Below are 16670 nucleotides of genomic sequence, written 5' to 3' on the forward strand. Positions count from 1 at the left end.
GACTCTTTCCTACTACGATTCCCATCATGCTTCACGCCGCCCAGGACGCTGCGTCCGCCCGCGGCCCACTTCCGGTAGGTGTCGTAATTCCGCCTTGCTGGGCGCGCGGTGGATGGTCTGAAACGTAGAGCTCGGCTTTCGGTGGGGCTTCGCGGCTCCGGAGCCCAGCATGGCCTCCTCACGAGCTTCCTCCGCGGTACAGGTCTCAGCTCACTCTGGCAGGGAGCGCGGAGGGTTGGGGGTCCCTGCGGAACAGGGCCGTTAGGGAACAGGCTGCGGCGGTGGAGGGCTGAGGAGGAAAGATCTCCTCAGACTCGGTCTGGTCTTAGAGAGCGGAGCAGCGTTTTCATGATCCCTGAGCGCTTTCGTATTTTAGCTCATTTTCAGCTCTCGCTACAACCCCGAAATGTAAATACCTTCTCCGTCTGGTTCAGAAACGGAGTTCTGGAAGGGAGTAGTGTCTTGGCCAAGATTTATGACAATGTCAGACCTCTTAATTGTAATGAGGCCTCCTAACTTCCTATCTACTGCCCCACGTCTGAAAACGTTTGAAATATATAGACAGTAACTTTGTAACTTGTCGCCCTTACCATCGCGTTGGTTATTTCAGTTATCCTTGATATCGCCTGTGATGAGCAGAAACCCTGGAAGTTTCGTAAAACCCAGGAAGAGATTGCACTTGGAACTGAATGAAGTAAACATGTTCCAAAGCACGCCTTTGAGAGAAAAATCACCAAGAGAAATTCACTAGTTTTATCTGTCTCTTCCTATCTGCAAAAGTTAAGTGACCGAGAGACTGGAATCACCCCCAGACCACGTCCAAATCAGGGAAGACACATCTTAACTGGTGTCCAATTTGTGTTTTCTTTAGAGAAGAAATAGGATTGAAGCTCTGGATAAGCGTCATCCTTCTGGGAGGTCTAGTAAATTGCTTAAGATTAAGTTTTAGGTTAATCCAGGTCTTTGATTTAGCAGGCAACCAAAACTAAGGCATCTGATGACTTAGTCGCTCCTGTTGTGAAGAAACCACACATCTATTATGGAAGTTTGGAAGAGAAGGAGAGGGAGCGCCTGGCCAAAGGAGAATCTGGGATTTTGGGAAAAGAAGGACTTAAAGCAGGAATTGAAGCAGGGAACATTAACATAACCTCTGGTAAGATGCAAACTGTGAGTCCGTCTTTACCTTTGGTGCTCAAATTATCTGTAATGATTACCTTCCTAAACTTAGATATCACTAGTTTAGTGTCAAAAACTTTCAAATATTAAACTTGCATCTATCTTAAGGCCATACTCTGCCCACTCCACTTAGTATCATCTGGAGAACCTTTTTCTTAAAACCTTTTATACAGTTTTTCTTCTATGAATTGTTAGTAGTTTTACTAGGAATTTATTCATTGTGTATTTGGATTCAAGTTGATTCCATTTGTCTTCTGGAGATCTAGCATAGTTGTGGCATTGGTTTGGAGCTACTGTGGTTTATAATATTCTTGCTTTTTTAGTTTTCCAATTATTTTTCACCCAAAATGAAATACCTCTTTTAGATTATAAAAGTAGTAGCCATTTTTATTTTGAAAGAAATCAAAATACAAGTTTTTTTCCATAAATGAAACCATGATAAGCAAATTGTTTTGTAACCTGCATTTGTCATTCTGTATACTGTTGAGGATATTTTTTCGTGTCAGTAACTAGTGGTCCACTATATTTTTGAAATAAAATTATTTATGTTTGTCATGAGAAATTCAGAGAGTACAGAAGGGTATAAAAAGAGTTCTCTGCAGATAGGACTTCCAAGTTTCTCATGGATCCTCCCATACATTTTCTTTTCTATACACATGCACTGTAGTGACTTTTTAAACCTTTTATGTTATTTTCAACATAACTGCATCACTACTATACTTTTCCTTTTTCATCGAAATGCTTGTATTTGGTGTGAGTTTTAAAACTAGCTGATAGATTATCCAAAAAACCTTACAGTCAAAGAATATCATTTTCATGGTAATTATTTCCAATTAGTGTCCCTATACTGAGACTATTTGAGAGAGTAGCTTTGGCAATTGTTAAAATAATGTTTCTATTTTATCATGGATAGAAAGCGTACATAACTTATTTGTTAAAGATGCTCCATACTCTTATTGTCTCATGCAAGCTATGTGTTTATGTAAATTTGCCAAATGAAACAAGATGGCTTCAACTATTTTCCTGCCTTTTAAAACCTCCTTTAGTTTTCTGTGTTTGGCATACTTTATTTATTTTTAATTAATTAATTATTTTTTGGCTGTTTGGGTCTTCTTTGCTGCACGCAGACTTTCTCTAGTTGCGGGGAGTGGGAGCTACTCTTCGTTGTGGTGTGCGGGCTTCTCATTGTGGTGGCTTCTCGTTGCAGAGCATGGGCTCTAGGTGCATGGGTTCAGTAGTTGTGGCTCGCGGGCTCTAGAGTGCAGGCTCAGTAGTTGTGGCTCGTGAGCTTAGTTGCTCCGAGGCATGTGGGATCTTCCCGGACCAGGGATCGAACCCGTGTCCCCTGCACTGGCAGGCAGATTCTTAACCACCATGCCACCAAGGAGGTCCTGGCATACTTTAATCCACCTGGCAAGTGGATTCTTAACCACTGAGCCACCAGGGAAACCCTGGCATACTTTAATAAACTGAGAAACTGTAAAGTTTGTAGTAGATTAAACAGTTAACTTTCCCTAGAGGCATATAGACTCCAAATGTAAGAAATTATTTCTGGGCTTCCCTGGTGGTGCAGTGGTTAAGAATCCGCCTGCCAATGCAGGGGACGCGGGTTCGATCCCTGGTCCGGGAAGATCCCACATGCCTCGGAGCAACTAAGCCCGTGCACCACAGCTGCTCAGCCTGTGCTCTAGAGTCCGCGTGCTGCAGCTACTGAGCCTGCCTGATGCAACTACTGAAGCCCACACGCCTAGAGCCCGTGCTCCGCAACAAGAGAAGCCACTGTGATGAGAAGCCCGTGTACAGCAACAAAGACCCAACACAGCCAAAAATAAATTAAATTAAAAAGAAAAAAAATGAAATTATTTCTTTCTCCCTACTTGAGGAAGATCTGGTGATTATGCTGATGTTGCCGGTTCTTTTTACAGGAGAAGTGTTTGAAATTGAAGACCACATCAGTGAGCGACAGGCCGAGGTGTTAGCTGAGTTTGAGAGGAGGAAGCGAGCCCGGCAAATCAATGTTTCCACAGATGACTCAGAGGTCAAGGCTTGCCTTAGGGCCTTGGGGGAACCCATCACACTTTTTGGAGAGGGTCCTGCTGAAAGAAGAGAAAGGTGCCCTTTCTAAGTATCTACTCTCTTCTTTTTTAATCACAGGGTTCCAGTTCAGTTGGAATTTGTAGCTAAAACTTTAATAGAATGTCTCAGATAATGTTGACAGAATATCTTATTAGGTTGCATTAATATGTTTTAGCCCATAATTTAAGTCTTAGGCCAGTTTTTACTCCACTACTAATTTTTCTTTATAAACTATGAAGATGTTAACACATTCCCTCCCTTCCTCTCCTCATTATGGAGTTGTGAGTTGGGTAAACATTTGTCACTGAACTCTGAAAATTTAAACAACAAACGCATTCTTTGTCATTAACATAAGGCATAATGATAAGTGACACATTCCCTCCCTTCCTCTCCTCATTATGGAGTTGTGAGTTGGGTAAACATTTGTCACTGAACTCTGAAAATTTAAACAACAAACGCATTCTTTGTCATTAACATAAGACATAATGATAAATGTTTTTTGGGTGTTACCGCAGAAAGGCACTGTCCTCATATAATGCTCCTCTTGTGATTTTGAAGTTACAAAATCTCTTAGTGACAGGCTAGTCCTATGCAGTTATGCAGACCTAGCCTGCCTACCTGCTTCTTTAGGACTTGGGGCTCAGCTATTCCTCACTCATTACATTTACTCTCTTAAAGCCCTTACCGCTCATTTACTCTTCAACCTACTGCAAACTGATCGACCACTACCACATTGAAATTGCTCTTAATTAAGGTCATCAACTCATCCTTATCAAGAATAGCCCTAGTACACTGCCACCTATTCCCTCCTTCAAACACTCCGTTTCCTTGGCTCTCAGAAGACCAAATCATCCTGGTTTTCCTCCTGTTTCTCTACCTAATTCTTCTAAGCCTCTTTTTTTCCTGTTTTAAAGTGCTGTTTTTTGCCCTTATCCTGCACTAACCCTGAGTGATCAAATCCATTCTCATGTCATGGTTTACTCTGTGTATATATATTCTGATGACTCCCAGGTCTCTGTAACCTAGATATTCTATAGGTACTCAAAGTTGACATGTCTAAATTGAACTCATCTATTTTCCAGTTCTCCTTGCAAATAACAGTACCATTCACACAGTTTTCAGTTGAAAACCTCACCTTCTGTGTAACCCATCAGCAAAATCTTGTCTCTTCTACTTCTGAAATGTACCTCCAGTGTTTCCTCTTTTCTCTACCTCCATTGCTTTCACATTTAGACTGTTGTAATAACCCCAAATGTGTTGTGTTAATTGTTTGCTTAAAATCCTACAGTCTTCTTTTTTTTTTAATTAATTTATTTATTTTTATTTATTTTATTTTTCGCCGTGTTGGATCTATCATTGCTGTGTGCGGGCTTTCTCTAGTTGCGGCAAGCAGGGACGACTCTTCATCTCAGCGCACGGGCACCTCATCGCGGTGGCCTCCCGCTGCGGAGCACGGGCTCCAGGCTCGCAGGCCTCAGCAGCTGTGGCACACAGGCTCAGTAGTTGTGGTGCACAGGCCCAGTTGCTCCGCAGCACGTGGTATCCTCCCGGGCTTGAATCCGTGTCCCCCACATTAGCAGGCGGACTCCCAACCGCTGCGCCACCAGGGAAGCCCCCTACAGAGTCTTCTTATTAAACTTAGAGTACAAAGCTCCTAATCATGCTCTTCATCCTTGCCTTGTGCCACTCTTCCCCAGTTTACTAGACTTAGCAGCCATAATGGTCCTCCTGGGATACTCAAGCTCTTTTGCTGTCTATCCACTGAATTTTTCTCTTTTTGTCCCCCTCTCTTGCCTTTTAGAGCTTTTTTATTCTTTTGGTTTCAGCATAAATGCCACCTCCTCAAAAAAGCCTTTCCTAACACCTGACCCCTTGTAAAGTAAGTCCTGCCATTATTAAGAAAGTAACATACTTTCTTAATAGCCTTTCAGAGGTTTACTTCTACTGTTTATTGTTTGTCTTCTCCACCAGCAAAGTCTGTCTTATTGTGTCCCTTAAATGAATGTCTTGAGTCCCCACTGCCACTGTCTTGATTCAGTCCATAAGACTCAGGGGATACAATAGTATGCCTTTGTTCTTCCCTCTTCAGTCCATTCTCCATACTTTTCCAGGGGTCTTTCTCAAATGTCAACCCTCCTTACCATGGCATTAGGAGCTCTTTGTGACCTGGCCCCTGCTTAGATTTGCAGCCTTATCTCTCACCAACCCTTTCCCAGTACTCTGTGCTCCAGCCATATTGAATTGTTGTGATTCCAAGTTCAACATGCTTTTCTTGCCTCCAGACCTTTACATTTGTTGAACCCTCTGCTTCAACTGTCCTTTCCCATTCTTGACCCATTGACTTGGTTACTTGAGGACTCAGTTCAGGTAGCATCTTCTCCATGAAGCCTTCCCTGATTCCCTCCAAGCCTAGGTTGTTTACTCCTTTTATGATTCCCTTAGCACCATGCACTTACCACTGTCATAATACTTAATGGAATGTACTCTAGTTCCCCGATACTTTCTGTATGTCCTGTCCACCCCCCACTGCCTCACCCCTCACTATGCTACTTGAAATCAAGGACTGTTTCCTGGTCATTTTTTATACTTAGCACCTGAGCAGTATCCAGCACATTGTGGCATTGAGTGAAGGTTGTCTGTATCCACAGCCCGAGTGGTAGCAGTGTTGGGGCTAGTTGACTCTAAGTTTAACAGGGTAATTGCTTTTAGTTCAATTTAGGGAATCTTCAGATAAAGACTGCTGAGTGAGAGAAATCACACTGGAAGTTTAGGCATCACAACGTGGCCCTTAAAGAAGGTTGCTTGGGATTTGAATGGTGAGAGAGTAGGGCAGGCTTGCTGCCTTCTTAGGTATACTTTTCACAGTCTTAACTCTGTTTAAATTCTGATCTTTTTTGTTACAGGTTAAGAAATATCCTTTCAGTGGTCGGTACTGATGCCTTAAAAAAGACCAGAAAAGATGATGAGAAATCAAAGAAGTCCAAAGAAGAGGTAAAATGTGTCTTTGGCTTCATAGTATAAACATGCAGGAAACAAGGGGGTAGTTCTTTCATTTTCTGTTTTCTGTGGGATGGGCAACAGGGGGAGTTGGAGACTCTACTGTTCCGGAAGAGTTGTTGGCAATAGTTTGTGGTTCCTTTGTAGGTATAAATGGAGATAAGTGAGTTCCCCATTCAGGAAAGAACCATAGCATTCCTGGTGTCACTTTTAACAAGTAACCAGAAACTATCCAATAAGAGTTCATAGAAAGAAACACAAGAGAAAGCACATATACCTGATTTCATCCTATTACTGAACTAATTCATCTTTTTTCTGGGCAGTTAACAATAGGGAATTGACAGCTATGAAAGGGGCAAGAATGCTTCAGACTTGACATTTCTGCTCTTAATTTAACTTTCAGTATCAGCAAACCTGGTACCATGAAGGACCAAACAGCCTGAAGGTTGCTAGACTGTGGATTGCTAATTACTCACTGCCCAGGTAAGGAGAGCCTCGAGAAGGAGGAAGAAACATACTTTTTCTTATTTCCTCTCAAGGACTGAGGAGGTGCTTTATAATGACTCTGGTTATTAATTGAAATTGAGTGGTAAAGAGACTTGTATGGACCTTTGTTTCCAACCCATTTGCTCAGGGTTAATAATGTTATTTCTGTGTCACAGGGCAATGAAACGCTTGGAAGAGGCCCGTCTTCATAAAGAGATTCCTGAGACAACGAGAACCTCCCAGATGCAAGAACTGCACAAATCTCTCCGGGTAAGATGCTCTCATCTTATATATATAAGATGCTCTCATATATATAATTGTCTAATATCTTAAAGATTCTTAAATATTTAATAGATGCTCTACTTTGGCCCACCTCTAGCAAGTAAAGGCAGCTATACTTATTCCTCTCTGCTTACACTGTTGCTATTTGGGAGGAACCATCAGTTAAGGTGGCAGGGAACCTACTGTGCTTTGTACTAGGCAGAGGCCTATGGGTCTACTCTTTAATTCTCCCTTTTAATATGTCAGACTGTACTTTAGATCTCGCCATGGCCTTCCTGTTTATATTTAGCTGACATAGAAGCTAGTGTTACTAAGACTGTAGAAGACAGCATGCTGGAGTTCCAGATAAGCCTTGACTTCATTCATTTGTAAAAGTGTCTCCTAACAGCAACAACAAAAAGGTGGTAGAAGATTCTTGGGGAGGGTTAAAACTGGAATGGTTTTTGTTTTTGTTTTTATGGTGGAAAAGCCAAGAAAGTCTTGGGTTAGCCTGTTAATGATCCCTTGTTTGTCTTTTTTTAAGTCTTTGAATAATTTCTGCAGTCAGATTGGGGATGATCGGCCTATCTCCTACTGTCACTTTAGTCCCAATTCCAAAATGCTGGCCACAGCTTGTTGGTAAGTCCCATTTTACAGTGACATTTTTTTCTAAATGGGGTTCAGGGGAAAAAATCAGTATTTGTCTTAGAAGGCCATTTCAATACCATTTGCCTCTGCTTCTCATGATCACACCAAACTAGAGATGCTAGTAGTTACCCACTGTAGTTTACTATATAGCCTTCAATTAGCGGTTCTTACTGTTCACAAGGTACCCCAGAGACCCGTGACATGTCAGTCATATTCTTGGCATTAGCATCATTTTGGATCAGATAGTGAGCTTATAGACTAGTATACACACCTTGATATAACTTTTCTTTTTTGGTTATGTGACCTAGGCAAGATACTTAATCTCTGTAAGCTTCACTTTTGTCATCTGTAAAGTAAGGTGAGATAATGTTTGTAAACATTTTGCCTTGATAGTGCCTGGTATGTGGTAAGGACTCAGTAAACTTGAATTATTGTTTTTATCTTCATTTTGTTTTCTACTCACCACATATGCAGAAAACTCTTAGGATGTGATAACTTTGTTGTTTTGTTCTATTTAGTTACTTAGTTGTTCTTGAGGAACATTGTCATCTAGTGAGGGGAAACTCGCTTGTATTGTATGCACAAGAACTACTTGACTAGGCAGAAATTGAGACTGTGGTTCAGGAGAAAGCCAGGGACCTACACAGATCCCTCCACCTCTCCACCAAGCCTCAGTTACCTTCATTATAAAGTAGAAATGAGTATGTGTATAACTGACTCACTTTGCTGTACAACAGAAACTAACACAACGTTGTAAATCAACTATACTGCAATTAAAAAAATTAATTACTAAAAATAAAATAAGAAAAAAAATAATAAAGTAGAAATGATCATTCCTGCCCTATATGTACCTCACAGGTCTGTTATAAGGACCATTTGATGATAGATATGAAAGTAATTTGTTGGAAATTTTCCAAAGTAAAACATTATTTTAAAAATTTAAGTACTTTGGGGACTTCCCGGGCAGTTCAGTGGTTAAGAGTCTGTGCTTCCACTTCAGGGGGCATGGGTTCGATCCCTGGTTGGGGAAGTAAGATCCTGCATGCTTCACAGTGCTGCCAAAAAAAAAAAAATTAAAATACTTAGTAAGCAGCAAAATGCTATTCGTATTTAAGAAGATAGTATCATTATTAATATTAATGTTAGATAGTTTAATTTGTCCTACCTTCCCTCAGAAATTGATCCAAAAGTTAAGGAGAAGAGCAGCTTGTGCTATAATATTTACAGTCCAGTAGAGGCCTCTGTTTGCATGAGACCTGGATGTAGCTTTCTTCTCTAACCCTTCAAACGATAAGCCTTTTCTGTTTCTTTTTGTGTCTGCCACTGTAACATTTTGGGAGGGGGGTGGTGAGAGAGATTGTCCTTTAGTAATGTTACCAAGGTACCTTTTCCTTCCCAGACCAACCCTGGCTGAGATGCTTTCCTTTGTGTTTGTTAGGAGTGGGCTTTGCAAGCTCTGGTCTGTTCCTGATTGCAACCTCCTCCATACTCTTCGAGGTGAGTCAGAATCTTGTCTAAATCTCAGTCTTTTTCTCACTGTGAACTCTGTCAAGCAAAACAACTCTAAAACTCTGCCTGACACTCAGACCCAGTACACACAGATTAATTCTTGATTTGATTTGACTTGGTTTGGTTTTCTCTGACTGCAGGGCTGGATGATAATGACTTCATACGCTTACCACTTTTCTCTCATGTCCAGCCCCACTCTGGCATTTACAATCTCTAAACCAAGAAACATTTTTTTGTGTGTTTAGCTTTTTTTAATGCAATTTTTATATTAAGTTAAAATAGTTCAATTTTTTAGTAGTTGAATAGCTACTTTAATACTCTGTAGGTCCACATGTCCTCTGATATGTGTATATATAATATTTGTCATGGATGTATTTACACTTAAGTTATAAGGGAGCAGGACCCCTTTAATTTTCATCTCTTACACTCCTTCAGGCCATAACACAAACGTGGGAGCAATTGTATTCCATCCAAAATCCACTGTCTCCTTGGACCAAAAAGATGTCAATCTGGCCTCTTGTGCTGCTGATGGTTCTGTGAAGCTTTGGAGCCTTGACAGGTGAATATTACCCTCTGTCCACACTGCAATCACTAAAGTAAATAGGTGATTGCTTGGCCCTTGAGACTTAAAAAATCTAGCATTTAACCCCAGAGATGCTCTGAGTCAAGGTAACTTGTGTGAAAATAGAATGGAGGATTTTTTTCTTAGACCTTTTCTCACCAGAGGAGTTGTGTCAGGTTTCCTTCTTTGTTAACTTTGTACCTTGATTTTTGCCTCTAACAGTAGCCACTGTTTCCTGGCTCCAGCTATTCTGGAAGGATCTATTATATCTCCCATGCAATAGATTGACATTGGAGAAATGCACTATTTGGTAGTTTGACTAAAAATAATAGTCTAGACAGCGCATTGGTTCTTAGCAAACAACCACAGGGGAGAGGAAGGAGGTTCTGTCTGGCAGTATTGCCAAGGAAGTGATGTCTACTCCCAATAGCATCGTCCTTTACCTAGACTACATTTTCCAATTACAACAGTTTTTTTTTTTTAATGTGTTTGTGATTATTGTTTTCCAAGAAATTTTTGGAAGCACTTTGTTTGCCTAAAAGACATCTGAATTCAGTTGCTTAGTTTTCTTTCTTTGGGAAAGCATATGAGGCTTTTGTTCCAGGATTTTGTGAGGAGCTAATTAGTGTCTCCACTCTTTGCCAGACAAGATCTTACCTGTGAGCACAGCAAGTTTTAATTGGCTTTGGTAATACATAGCAATATTTGTTCCCTTAGGGCTTTCGTTAGTTCTGTGTATGCCCATTGACAAAGTTCCCTTTTTAATTGCCCTCTTTAGGGTTCATGTTTATTTCCTCTTGCTGGTGTTCAGACCTTCTTTCTGTCGTTGCTAGTAGTAGAATTTAATGGCCACCAAAAGGAAACTAAGCCTCCATTTGGGAGTTCCTTTCTTCATGTGGATCCTTGGACAAGCTGAAGTTTGAGATAAATTTATCTGTAATCCACTTGCACCAAAACTTTTTGATATAACCTTGCATCTCTATCGAAGTATGTTTTCTTTCTAGAATCTCAATGCTCCTTTGGTGCAGAGAGCTTATTTTGCTCGTCAGGCTGAAATATCTTTAATTTTCTCTAAGCAAATGATATAGCATTAAGAGTTTATTAACATAGTGAATTGAAATAGTGTGTATTGAAGAGCAGTTTTGCCCCGTGGGCACATGAAATAGTCCCAAAGCTTTTATAATAACCTTGGGAAGTGAGTTAAATTATCATTAGCCCTAAAAGTTTAACAAATTACAGGTTTAGTTACAATTTGGCCTGTCAAACCATGCAGAATTGGGTGTATATGTGCTCAACAGTTAATAAATTCAATGAGTATTTACAGGACTGTAAAATAGTTTACTTACATACATTTGATTCCTTTTCAGTGATGAACCAGTGGCAGATATTGAAGGCCATACAGTGCGTGTGGCCCGTGTAATGTGGCATCCATCAGGACGTTTCTTAGGTACCACCTGGTAAGCCATCCTCTTATTGTTCTATCCATACAGGCCTGTGGCATCTTGTTAACGTTTTATGGCTAAACTGCCAAGTAAGTTTTTAGAGCAGAGATCTTCAAGAGATTTTCTTGGACTTCAATAAATCAGAATCAGAAAAGAATATATGACATAGTTAGGGCTAAGCATATTTGGTTTTAAATTGCAGTTAATTTGAAATTTCAGAGTCACTGACTCCCAGAAAACTAGAGTTCTTCCCTCTTTCTTCCCTTTCTTGGCCAATACTAGAGGTGTTTTGGTTTGTTTTTTTTTTGCTATACAGTGTAATTTCTCTGCTTACAAATCAGTCTCCTTTTCTGGTTCTACAAATTCAATGAGGCCAGAATCTGTTAAAGAATTTTTTGAGATACAATTTACATGCAATGGAATGGATTTAAGTGTGTAATTCAGTCAGTCTTGACAAATGTATAGACTCATGTGGCCCACATCCCTGTTGTTGGAGGTCCAAGGGAACAGAAGGTGCCCACCAAACTGAGAAGGCATCTTGAGATTGAAAAACACGGCCAGCAGCTCCATATAGCCAATGGATCCGTTTATTATAGGGTCACTTACTCACAGGGGGGGATCTGGCAGGCAGCAATCCAGAAGCATTCACAGCTGCACTCTGCACCCCCAAGAGACCATTGAGGCAATTTTATAGTTAACCTAAGGTATGGGGGTACGTGTTTGGAAACAGGAAGTACATTCCTAAGTGAAGAATGGGTGGGTGCTGGGAATATATCAGCAAAGGTCTTCATCATTGTTGGAGGACTGACAGAGCATAGAGGCCACCTGATCCTAATGATTATTAAACAATATCTATTAACTACAAAGCCCTTGACTATAGGAAAGTGACTTACCACACAGTATAGTTCTGGGTAGGGTCAGCAGAAGGACAGGAAGAACTGTACAGGCCCAAGACGGCATCAGTTATGCTCATAGCCATAGACTAGTCAATAGAGAGAACATTTGCATCACCCCAGAAAGTTCCCTTATGCCCTTTCCCAGTCAACTCCCTGTTCCAGAGCAATCACTGGCCTGATTTCTGTCACCATAAATTAATTCTATCTATTCATAGTCTATGAACTCATTTTTGTTCATATGGCTTCTTTTTGTTTGGCTTCTTTTACTCAGCATAACATTTTTAAGATTCATTCATGTCGTTGCATGTATCAGTAATTCCTTCTTATTGCTGAGAAGTATTCAGTTGTGTAACTCTGCCACAGTTTGTTTATTCATTCTCCTACTGATGGACACTTCGGCTGTTTCCAGCTTTTGGCTAGTCAGAATAAAGCTGCTATAAATACTCTTGTACAATGCTTTTAGTGGATGTGTTTTTCCTTCCTTTGTCTTGAATAAATACCTAGGAATGTAATTGCAAGGTTATAGGGTAGATGTATATGTAAGTTTTTTTAAACTTCCAAGTGGTTTTCCATAGTGTTGGTGCCATTTTACATTCCCAGAATTCTGGAGTTCTGGTTTTTTCCACATCCTTGCCAACATTTGTCATTAATCAATCTTATCATTTTGCTAAGTTTAGCAAATATGTAGTAAAATCTCATGGTTTCAATTTTTTTTACTCTGATGACTATTGGTGTTGAGTAGTTTGTCATATGCTTATTGACTATTTGTATATTCTCTTTTGTTCAGGGTCCAGGTGCTTTGCCCATTTTTATTATTGAGGGGTTTTTGTTTGTTTGTTTTGTCTTTATTTCCATATGTATTACAGTTCTACCATCATTTATGGAGGAGACTTTCACTATTGAAATTGCTTTGATGGCCTCATTGAAAATCATTTGACCATGTATATGTGGGCCTATTTCTATACTCTCTTTTCTATTCTATTGATCTATTTGTTTGTGATTGATTTTTATATGCCCAACATTCAGTTTAGGACATAAATACTCAATGAATGGAAGGACATAACAGTGAAATAAGGGAAGAAAGAAGGCAACAGAATCTTTGCTGGGCCATTCTAAGGAATTCTGTTTTTAAAACAACCACTGAAGGGACTTCCCTGGTGGCGCACTGGTTAAGAATCCACCTGCCAATGCAGGGGACACGAGTTTGATCCCTGGTCCGGGAAGATCCCACATGCCGCGGAGCAGCTAAGCCCGTGTGCCACAACTACTGACCCTGCGCTCTAGAGCCCACGAGCCACAACTACTGAGCCCGCGTGCCACAACTACTGAAGGCCTCGCACCTAAAGCCTGTGCTCCACAACAAGAGAAGCCACCACAATGAGAAGCCCGTGCACCACAACGAAGAGTAGCCCCCGCTCGCTGCAGCTAGAGAAAGCCCGTGTGCAACAATGAAGACCCAGCACAGCCAATAAATAAATAAATAAATGTTTTTAAATAAATAAATAAATAAATATAAAACAAAATAGCTACTGAAGTAGGTTTATAGGAACCATGGTTTCCCAGTTAGCACCCAAGACAGATATGCTTAGTTGTTGAGACATTGTTTATGCCAGAAAAGAGTTTGTTAATATGGTTGTATGAGTAGTTTCAGAAACATAACTTGAGCTACAGCTGTTTATAGCACTTTATACATTGTAGGAACTGAACATCTGCTGGTTAATCGTTAGTTTGACTTTTTTAGCTATGACCGTTCATGGCGCTTATGGGATTTGGAGGCTCAAGAGGAAATCCTGCATCAGGAAGGCCACAGCATGGGTGTGTATGACATTGCCTTCCATCAAGATGGCTCTTTGGCTGGCACTGGGTAAGGCTTCTTCCATGTAGCGGGGGCAGCTCAGTAGTCTCACCTCTTAAGTATACTTGCTTCCACAGAGAACTGTATTCAAAATGTTCATTCATAAATTATTTTGTCAGGGGACTGGATGCATTTGGTCGAGTTTGGGACCTGCGTACAGGACGTTGCATCATGTTCCTAGAAGGTCACCTGAAGGAAATCTATGGAATAAATTTCTCCCCCAATGGGTAAATAAGCTCACTGAGTGAGGGGTGGAGAGGGTTATTGGTCAGAAAGTACTCTTTGTTTCTAACTTCAGTACTACATCTGATCCACAGCTACCACGTTGCAACTGGCAGTGGTGACAACACCTGCAAAGTGTGGGACCTTCGACAGCGGCGTTGTGTCTATACCATTCCTGCCCACCAGAACTTAGTGACTGGTGTCAAGTTTGAGCGTAAGCTTTCCTCCTGTTGTAGGCCTAATTACAAGACAGACAAATTGCACTTTTGAGGAATGCAGTCCGGGTGTTAAGACTTGGAAGTGGAACAGGAGAGAATTTGGCCTCTATTGAAGGAGAAAATTATAATCTCCTTCCCTCCACCACACTTTCAGACAGAGCTATGACACAGCCTGCGTCTTGTTCCTAGGAAGTAAAGAAAACTTCCATGAATGTTTTGCTTCATTTTTTTTTTTCCATGGAAGGTCCAAGCACTGAATCCTTAATATTATTCTGAATAGGTTGTCTATCAGGGAAAGAGCCAAAAGACCTTAATAATGCTATTTGTTTCCCTAAGTCTGCCTGTAGTTGTCTTTTTCGTAGAGGTCTAGTAGGAATACAGGTCAGAGTGTTGAGTTTTTCTGAATGTAGATACCTTCTTTTTCAAAATAGTATGTTCTAGCAGATTTGGGGTCTTTTATTTTCTTATGCTCTTCTGAGTACTTGAATTCCTGAAGCAACTCCCCTTTTCTTTTGTAGCTATCCATGGGAATTTCTTGCTTACTGGTGCCTATGATAACACAGCCAAGATCTGGACCCACCCAGGCTGGTCGCCACTGAAGACTCTGGCTGGCCACGAAGGCAAAGTGATGGGCCTAGACATTTCTTCCAACGGGCAGCTCATAGCCACTTGCTCATATGACAGGACCTTCAAGCTCTGGATGGCTGAATAGGCAGGACCATGGAAGAAGGATTCTAGCCTCACTCTCTCTTTAGAGCCATTTTCAAAGGAAAGGAATTGATGTGTTTTGTTCTTTCATGTATTTTGCTAATTACCATGTATAGATCCTTGAAAGAAATTGGATTTCCATGTCAGCTCCCACTTCAAGCAGGCAGCCCAGTCCCTGGGTGTTGGTGAACCCCTTTCATGGTTGAAATGTTGATTTTCATCTTCAAGCCCTGCCATGAACTTTGTAGACATTGTTTTTATTAATCTTTTGTTTGAATGCCCTATTGCTTCCCTCACAGCACTCCGGATTGTGACTGACTCCATTTTTAATTCTTGAAACTTGACTTTCCGTTACATGGTACATGCTTCAGGACTACATGTGACCCAGAGAGCAAGGTGGCTGGACTATATTCTGGAAGCCCTCGAGTAGAGAGACACGCCTCACCGTGCACTGGCTAAACTGTGCCTGACTGAGCAAGAACCCTGAGAACAGGAGGTGAAGAGGTAGACCACAGCTATGCTCAGGGCTCTGCAGTAGAGAATATTTTACCTCTTCCTGTTGAGTTCACGTGGAATGCTAACTGCATTGGGAAGCTCAGAGCTGAACATTTTCCTCGTCAGAAGATGTCTTCCATTTTGCTTTCAAGATTGGCATCCTTTGTGTTACCCAAAAGCTAGGCCGTTGTGTCAAGATTCAATGAAATTTTTAGAAAGCAAACATGATGTCTCTATTGTGCAAGTTCTTTTCTATTGGTTATTTAAAGAATGTACCCTTCATGTTGAGGTAACTCTGGAAAAAAATCCCTAATGGGTATTCCTAAACATAAACTTTTTCTTTATTATACACTTGCTAAAGAGTAAAATCCTATTTAAAAACTGCCCTTTAAAGAATTATCTTGTATAGTTAAGCATTTTCTGAATCCTAGGCATTGGTCCACAGAGGTCCCTTTTTTTTTAGTTTGAGATATAGCAAATGATCTCAAGTGTGGCGTACTCCAATTCTGTCTCCTTAGTAAGCATCCTGTTAGTAATTTTTTTTTTAAATGGAGGGCTGTTGCATTGTGGGCGAGACTACCAGTGAACTGTATCTGGACTCTATAATTCTTACTTATTGGCCAAGTAGCAGTTACTTTCAGCTCTCTCCACCCCAGGTATACAACCACTGAACTCTGGAAATACACAATAAATTCACACAAAAAATAGAGGAATTGGCAAGAAGAAAGGATTGTATAGAGAGAATTCAAGAAGGGCTTATATGATGGCTTCTCCTTGAACGTTCAAAACACTTTTCCTTTGCTGTTCCAGGGAGGATGAGAGTGACTTTGTTTGGCTCTATCGTGCATAACTAGGAATATGTGGTATGTAGCTAAATAGTCTGTTTAATCTGATTTCAATTATAACCAGGTAGTTGCATATCCTGTGTACCTGTTAAGCTTCTGGATTATCAGCTCTACTCTCTGTTGGGTACTTCACTGTTGTTTAAGTATTAATGGGCTCTATTTCCTCCATAGTTAGCCATGAGAAGAAATTATTTTTCATTACTACCTTTGTAGTGTGTTTAAACTAATAATGAATGTTAGTGTATTAGCGTGCAACTTTCAAATATAGTGTGTT

The 16670-nt window shown here is 40.6% G+C and overlaps 1 protein-coding gene across 3 annotated transcripts; it reads left to right on the forward strand.

The window, feature by feature from the left end:
- The first annotated feature begins 82 nt into the window (after positions 1 to 82).
- PRPF4 (pre-mRNA splicing tri-snRNP complex factor PRPF4) lies at positions 83 to 16667 on the forward strand. Of its 3 annotated transcripts, none has more exons than XM_079925838.1 (14): positions 83 to 196; positions 976 to 1153; positions 3102 to 3288; positions 6156 to 6243; positions 6653 to 6732; positions 6912 to 7005; positions 7541 to 7635; positions 9083 to 9141; positions 9589 to 9712; positions 11083 to 11172; positions 13795 to 13917; positions 14028 to 14135; positions 14226 to 14344; positions 14867 to 16660. In XM_079925838.1, the coding sequence occupies exons 1-14, from the start codon at positions 170 to 172 to the stop codon at positions 15058 to 15060; spliced, it is 1566 nt and encodes a 521-aa protein (XP_079781964.1). In that variant the 5' UTR covers positions 83 to 169; the 3' UTR covers positions 15061 to 16660. The 3 variants fall into 3 exon arrangements, with proteins under 3 accessions (XP_079781964.1, XP_079781963.1, XP_079781965.1); XM_079925837.1 differs by having other exon boundaries at positions 124 to 196; positions 973 to 1153; positions 14867 to 16661; XM_079925839.1 differs by lacking the exons at positions 83 to 196; positions 976 to 1153; positions 3102 to 3288; ... (1 more) ...; positions 6653 to 6732; positions 6912 to 7005 and having other exon boundaries at positions 9044 to 9141; positions 14867 to 16667.
- The last annotated feature ends 3 nt before the right edge of the window (positions 16668 to 16670 follow it).

This window comes from Stenella coeruleoalba, assembly GCF_951394435.1.
Source record: "Stenella coeruleoalba genome assembly, chromosome: 7".
NCBI lineage: Eukaryota > Metazoa > Chordata > Mammalia > Artiodactyla > Delphinidae > Stenella > Stenella coeruleoalba.

Coding starts and splice junctions, on each gene's coding strand:
- PRPF4 (XM_079925837.1), top strand. CDS start 170: ATGGCCTCCTCACGAGCTTCCTCCGCG. Junction 3,289..6,155: donor CCTGCTGAAAGAAGAGAAAG/GTGCCCTTTCTA, acceptor TTTTTGTTACAG/GTTAAGAAATATCCTTTCAG. Junction 6,244..6,652: donor CAAAGAAGTCCAAAGAAGAG/GTAAAATGTGTC, acceptor TTTAACTTTCAG/TATCAGCAAACCTGGTACCA.